This window comes from Cynara cardunculus (assembly GCF_001531365.2).
Source record: "Cynara cardunculus var. scolymus isolate 2C chromosome LG 1, CcrdV1, whole genome shotgun sequence".
Taxonomy (NCBI): domain Eukaryota; kingdom Viridiplantae; phylum Streptophyta; class Magnoliopsida; order Asterales; family Asteraceae; genus Cynara; species Cynara cardunculus.
Window position 1 is genome coordinate 23,286,141 of NC_037528.1, and position 7,830 is coordinate 23,293,970.

The window sequence follows — 7,830 nt, forward strand, 5'->3', positions numbered from 1 at the left end:
AGGGAACTTTCAGCGACGGATCTGCGAGGGAATTTCAAGCACTTTCAGCGACGGATTTTCCCTCGCTAATCCGTCGCTAATTTGTAAAAAAAATAAGAAATAAAATTTTTAAAAATGCATAAATCCTGTATTTATTTATAAAAATCTGAAAATAATAATATATAACAAACCAAATCTATGAACAAAGTAATCAATTCATATGATTTAAAATATGGATTCATACAATTTAAAATATTCAATTCATACAATTTAATCTTCGAATACATAAAATCTAACTATCGGGAGGTGGGGGAGGTGGGAAAGCGTATCCTGACTGCCGCATAAACGCAGCAAAATGTTCCGATAATGCGGCCTGTTGGGCTAATGCAGCAGCTTGTCTGGCCTGTTCGGCCTCCAAATTTGCCCTCTTCCTCCGTTCGTCCTCCATTTCGGCCAGATGACGTTCCTCCCGTAACTCTGCCTCCTCCTCTACCCTTGCCAACTTCTCTCTCAACTCCRCTACCTGTAAATATTAAATATTCGACAAAATCAGTAATTTCTTCCCAATTTTAGCAATGAGAAAGTTTATAACAATATAACCAACGTACCTCCGCTCTTGACTCGTATGGTGACCTGCTACTGCTACATCTACCCGTCATAGCATAAGAGGGATCCTGAGTGGTCCCGAAACCAAATATTCGGCCTTTCCTCCGTCCTCCGACACTTTGTTCCCAAAGAGATGCCTCATCAGGGAGAGGRCTGTTGGTACTAGATTGTGACTCACCCCTAAGCGATTGAAATCGCTCCTATGGTTCACCAAAACAAAAACGGGTGAGGTTATGTATGTAGATATTTCAGCAGCATAACGACTGTAAATCAAACATAACCAATGCATGTATGTAACAACTAAGCATTCTAATAATATCAATGTTCGAAGTCACATTATCAACTTACTTACTTAGCCTAACGTCTGCCCAACAATGGCAGCCCAAACTAATAGCATCACTATGTTTATTGAAATATATTACCTTAAACCTACCAAACGTATCTATTAACCAAAGTAATGGTTTTAGAAAACTTACATGAAACCTAGCAGCTTTCGGGTAACTGAACTGAGGAGGATCGATAGGCGGGTCGGACGAACCTTGATCGAACTTCCGGTTCGTGCAGTGAGTGCGCTCAAACACCTCAGTAGCAGTAGGCTCACGACCCATTACTTGTGCCTACATTAGACAATTAGGTTAAGTTGTTACTAACATAAAGAACGAATTACAGTTTCAAAAAAGATTAGATACTCACCATCCTATCTCGATGTTGTGCCGTACTAATCGATCCACCAGTGTGTCTGGACGACACCCCCTCAAACTGGGTGTTCCGATGATTGATCCTGGATTTCCTTTTCCAAGCCTCGGTATCCCAAACCTGTTAAAAACAGAGCACATATATAAAAATTAAGTTGGTACACATGGCAGTTCGAAAAGCTCACAATAGAGATGCATACCGTATCAATCATCTGTAGCCAAAAACTGTCTGGTATCCATACGGGATGGTGTAATCTAATCCGTGAGAAGTCCTCACCATCCCATTGTTGATCACCAGAATAGGCCTGTACCACGACCCAATCACGTGCAGAGCTCATCTAGTGAGAGTACCTGTTGTGCATGGATTTGGTCCATAAATCATGAACCGTGTCATCCAGCTCAGGTTCCCACTGAAACTTAGCCTACATACACAATGTTTGTATAAATGTAAAAACAATAACATTGTATGTATAATTACATTAAAATGGTACCCCAACCCTAAAGCGCTGGAACATCAAGTCGCGTGCTTCCTGAGGTACTTCCTTCCATCTATGCCACGGACCAGCAAAGGAAGACCTGAAGATAGTAGTCATCTCTCGGACAACATGGGCATCTTTAAACCTGTACAATTAAAAAAATATTTACAATACAAAGATATTCATATTATTTTATTATGTAATACAAAGTCTTATACACATCTACTTACCCATGGCCTAACAAAGACAGATGTCTTCGGTGGCTCAGATGACTCGGTGTCGGCATCTCCATGTTGGGGCCTCTCCCCGCCCCTAAACCTGTCGAAGCTGGGGGCTCCATGGCCACCTCTTGCTCATCTAAACCGCGTAAAGCGGTGTCCGAAAACTCTACAATGTTATCGGCGCGGGCAGAATTGCTACCCCTACAATGTCATCTGATTTTTGCCATTTCCCCCGCTGATCCCTCGCTGATCTGCGAGGGATCAACGAGAGATTTTCCTATTTTCTTGATTTTTATGTGTTACATGTACACATTTTTATATTTAGGTAGCGTATGTATACATATAACAATTACAACATCGTGTAAACATATATATATATATATATATATACACACACACACACACATGCGTACATATAATACACATCGCGGTTAGCGACCACAACATATATATATATATATATATATATATATATATACAAACAACACATATACATGTATAAATAGGACACCAACACATAATAATATGTACATATATCACATAAAACCGAATAAAGGCATTAAGGCCCGATAGATGGATTAAGGCCTAATAAAACGGAATAAAGTCTCTTAAGGCCCAATAAAACCGAATAAAGTTCCTTAAGGCCCAATAAAACCGAATAAAGTCATTAAGGCCCGATAAAACCGAATAAAGTCCCTTAAGGCCCAATAAAACCGAATAAATACATGTGTACATACAATACAAATCGCGGTTACCAACCACAATATATATATATATATATATATATATATRTATATATATATATATATACAAACAACACATATACATGTATACATACGACACCAACACATAATAATATCTACATATAACACAAAAAAATGAAGAAAATCAAGAAAATAGGAAAATCCCTCGCTGATCCCTCGCAGATCAGTGAGGGAATCTGATTTTTGACAATTCCCTGCGAGGGATCAGCGAGGAAATCTGATTTTTGCCAATTCCCTCGTTGATCTGTGAGAGAATCTTCCCTCGCTGATCTCTCGCAAATCAGCGAGGGATCGGCAAGGGAATGAGTTTTTTTGACATTTCCCTCGCTGATCCCTCGCTGATCTGCGAGGGATCAGCGAGAGAATATTTCCCTCGGAGATCAGCGAGGGATCAGCGAGGGAATGAGTTTTTTTGGCATTTCCCTCGCTGATCTGCGAGGGATCAGCGAGAGAATTTTTCCCTCGCAGATCAACGAGGGATCAGCGAGAGAATGAGTTTTTTGGCATTTCCCTCGCTGATCCCTCGCTGATCTGCGAGGGAAATTTTCCCTCGCTGATATTCGTCGCTGATACCTGGTTTTCTAGTAGTGAGGCTTGACCTCGTCATGATGCCACGCCTGATCATGTCATTTAAAACCTTGAAAAAACATATTTATTGAAAAGATATAACTTTTTTTTATTAACCTGAATATCTAAGCCGTTATGCGAGCCGACTAATTTCAGGACAACTACCTGCTTTGGGGTAGTATGAAGTCACCGCATTTGAACCTCTGTGATTAGAAGGGGATTTTTATTCCTTCTTGGATTTGAACCTAGGACCTCCAAACACTTTTGACATTTGGATCAAGCTCAAACCGATCAGACACCACCCTTTTTTTCGTTAAAAAAAAAGATGTAACTTTACGAGTAACAAAATAGTTTATCACGAAAGCTTTTACACATATGGCCAAAAAGCTCTGCAAAAAACTTTTGAGGGTTCTCTAACATAACATGCATTTTGGATTGCTACGTAACAACCACCACTCATAATATTCTATCTTTCTATCGTTCGTCACCACAAACGTCAGTGTGCTCCCCAAACACTCCCACCATATAAATCCATATCATTTCTTACCATTAAACCACACTCACAGACTCGCTACAACCTACGATACGAACCCATCACTGGCTCACCCATAATGACAAAGGTTATGGTTCAACCTCAACCTCACTTCCTCTTGCTAACCTTTCCAGCCCAAGGTCACATTAACCCCGCTCTTCAGTTCGCAAAACGACTCCTCCGGCTAGGCGTCAAAGTTACCTTGTCCACCTGCGTCTCCGCCTATCGCCGCATGAGCAAAGCTGGCCAGATTCCAGAGTTTTTGAACTTTGCGGTTTTCTCTGATGGGTTTGATGACGGCTACAGTGTCGGAGATACCACTTTTTACATGAATCAGTTGAAGACTCTGGGATCACAGAGCTTGAAAGAAACCATTCTTTCATGCGCTGCAGATGGCACACCAGTCACTTGTTTGGCTTACACCCTCCTCCTCCCATGGGCGGCAGGGGTGGCGTGTGGCCTTAACGTGCCATCCGCGCTTCTATGGATTCAACCAGCATCGGTATTTCGTATCTACTACTATTACTTCAATGGGTACGATAAACTCATTGGAGAAGATTGCAATGAACCTTCATGGTCGATCAAGTTACCAGGGTTACCGTTGCTCAAAAGCTGCGATCTCCCATCCTTTTGCCTCCCTTCAAACATTTACAATTTTGTTACGCCTTTATTCAAAGAACAGCTAGCTGTTCTGGATTCAGAAAACAAGCCTAAAATACTCGTAAATAGCTTCGATGCATTGGAAAAAGAGGCCCTGAAAGAGATTGATGGCAGGCTGAACCTGATCGCTGTAGGGCCGTTGATTCCATCCGCTTTCTTGGATGGAAAGGATCCATCTGACACATCTTTTGGGGGAGATCTCTATGAAACATCAAAAGTATGTGTGGAATGGATGAACGCAAAGCCAGAAGGGTCCATCGTTTACGTATCTTTTGGTAGCATCATAATGTTGTCAAAGAAACAAAAGGAGGCAATGGCACACGGTTTGTTAGCAAGCAGGAGGCCGTTTTTGTGGGTGGTGAGAAATAAAGATGGCAACCGGAAAACAGGCAATGAGGCTGAAGAAGAAGAAGATGAGGAACTGAGTTGCAAAGAGGAATTGGAAGAATTGGGGTTGATAGTGCCATGGTGCAGTCAACTAGAGGTGCTATCACATCCATCTTTAGGCTGTTTCGTGACACATTGTGGGTGGAATTCAACGTTGGAGAGTATAGTTTGTGGGGTACCAGTGGTGGCATTTCCTCACTGGACGGATCAGACAACAAATGCAAAGCTCTTGGAAGACGAGTGGAGAACAGGAGTGAGGGTGGCGGCTAATGAAGAGGGAGTTGTTGAAGGCGATGAGATTAGAAGGTGCATAGAGATGGTGATGGGAGCTGAAGAAACAGGAGCAGAAATGAGAAAGAATGTTAAGAAGTGGAAAGATTTGGCAAGAGAGGCTATGAAGGAAAGTGGATCTTCAAATATGAATCTCAAGGCTTTTGTTGAAGAAGTTAATGGAAGTGCGACTGAAACAAAGTAAAGAATCTGAACCCCAATCTGCTATATAATTCCTACATATAACAAAACTGAACTCAACTTTCTGCATTTAATGATTGGATAATATAGCATATAGAATTTGTATCAAAGCAGTTTAAGCATATCAAAAGTTTCACTCTTTTGACTAAAATTTAAGTGGTTATATTATATGATGAACTAGGTAACTTTACCACGCTTTGTGCGTTCGTTGTTGATTGATGAAAGAAATCATCGATAAGTTTGAATTCGATATAAAGTGTTATAAGGTATCACAATAATTGTGTTACAATTTTATTTCTGAATGTTTTCTTTAATTTGTTAGAATAAAGAGAATTAAAATACATTAATTGGTTGTAGAAAAATGAATATATAAGATTGAATTCGATATAAAATGTTAAAATGTATTATAATAATTATGGTACAATTTTATTTTTGAATGTTTTATTATGTTAGAATAAAGAGAGTTAAAATATATTGGTTGCAGAAAAATGAATATGTAGCGTAAAAAAAGTTAAATTGTGAAATGACATATAATATATTCTATAGATGTATATATCTAATTTCTTGGTTTTGGTTGTCTTATTATTATAAGAATAAAGAGAAGTGTAATACATTTCTTGTGAAAATAAAAATATAATTTATAAATAACATATATCACACTACCTCAAAATGTCACTTAGGCAACAAATGAAAAATGTTGCCTAAGAGGAGTTTATATGTTGCGTAAGGTTTAGACAACAAACCCATGTTGCCTAAGCAGTGTTGCCTTCTCAATGTTGCATAAGAACCAAGGCAACATATGTAAACAGAATATGTTGCCTAAGCGAGATTCTTAGGCAACACACAAAAGGTTATGTTGCCTAAGTAAAAAACATATGTTGCGTCCAGTATCATCTTAAACAACATACTCTATCTTCATATGTTGCCTTAAATATCAGCTTAGACAACATACTTTATCTGAATATGTTGCCTAAGATATCAACTTAGACAACATACTCTATTTATATATGTTGCCTTTGAACTGTAATTAACATAATATAATATTTATTTTAGGCAACATTTATATTGTTTAATTGTTGCCTAAGATTTTTGTGTACCATGATGCAATATTTTTTTYTTGCACACTTTCTACAAATGAATCTCAAACAAGCAAACAAACAACCAAATGTTTTATACAAATAACTTTTATAACCAAACAAAATTAATAAGTTTAATAATTGAAAGATAATTTTATCCTAAATAAGTCTAAAAGTAGGCAACAAGTTCAATAACACAAAATTAAAAACATAACCTAAAGCGTGAGAGGTCGGGGTTGTTGTGTTAGAGTTTGAATCACTAGCATCCAGCATAATCATCAACGATTGTATCATCTTTTTTTGCTCGGCAGCTTCCTTTTTTGCCTCATGTTGTCCCTCTTTTAACAAGCGAATCTTCTCGTCACGCTCGGCCAGTTGGATGCGGCGACAATTGATACGTATATCTAGAGCAAATGGCCCATTAATTGGTGTACTCGTCTTTGATGACGCCGATGTAGTTGGTGAGTCCAAAGACGGAAGGTGTCGTCTCTAACGAGATCTCTACCGAATCACCCTCTAGGTGTGCCGTAATCCGCCCCAAGACCGATGCCTTCGCTAAATTAAACGCTTGAGTTCTTTTTGGAGGYATATGGATCTACAAAAAACAATGTCTAACATGTTTAAGAATAATACTATTGAATACCAAATAGAAACAGAACAATACTATAGAACAATTTGTTTTAAACCTTGGTACGTAGTGTTTTACGGCATTTCCCCATTGACATCATTAATATGTTATCAATGGTAAGGAAAGGTTCTCATCCTATGGACCCAGTATGCAAGTAACATATATGGATAGATATAAAAAATACACATACACATACACTCACACACACACACACATATATATATATTCTATACATGTAAGTTATATCATCATGAATCATTGTGTATATTAGCCCAGAAAAGAAATTGAGAACATACCTGTATCGCAGAAACTTTCAACGGTGGAGAGTTTGTTCATGGCTGCAGCCATCTGACCCATGTAGTTAGCATGTTTGTAGGGGAGCTTAAAGCATCGGAAGCAATGGTATCAGATAAAGACTGATTCAGTGCCTCCAGCCCTTGCATCAGTGCTTCTTTAGCCTCTTGTGTGGCTTGTTGCACTTCACATATTGCCATCAGTTGTTGCTATGTTAATGGCTCGATTTGACCAAGAATTATCTAAAACACAAATTCCAACCACCTAAGTAAGGATTATTACCAATATACTAATCATTCTAAAAGTGAAAAAGAAATATCAACCTTGACGTTTTATTAGATATATATATATATATATATATATATACACACACTGATACACACACAAAAGATTGATGTAAATAGAATTCTCCAGCACTTCCTCTTGGGCTTTACAAACTATCCACAAACTTCAATTTGAGCTAACGTGTGAAGA

The 7,830-nt window shown here is 38.5% G+C and overlaps 1 protein-coding gene across 1 annotated transcript; it reads left to right on the plus strand.

The window, feature by feature from the left end:
* The first annotated feature begins 3,872 nt into the window (after positions 1-3,872).
* On the plus strand, positions 3,873-5,498 carry LOC112522999 (crocetin glucosyltransferase, chloroplastic-like). The gene has a single exon (XM_025132401.1). It carries the CDS (start codon positions 3,920-3,922, stop codon positions 5,360-5,362), a length of 1,443 nt encoding a protein of 480 aa, XP_024988169.1. The 5' UTR covers positions 3,873-3,919; the 3' UTR covers positions 5,363-5,498.
* The last annotated feature ends 2,332 nt before the right edge of the window (positions 5,499-7,830 follow it).

Excerpts from the sequence above, each read along its gene's own strand:
- LOC112522999 (XM_025132401.1), top strand. The coding sequence starts at position 3,920 with ATGACAAAGGTTATGGTTCAACCTCAACCTCACTTCCTCTTGCTAACC.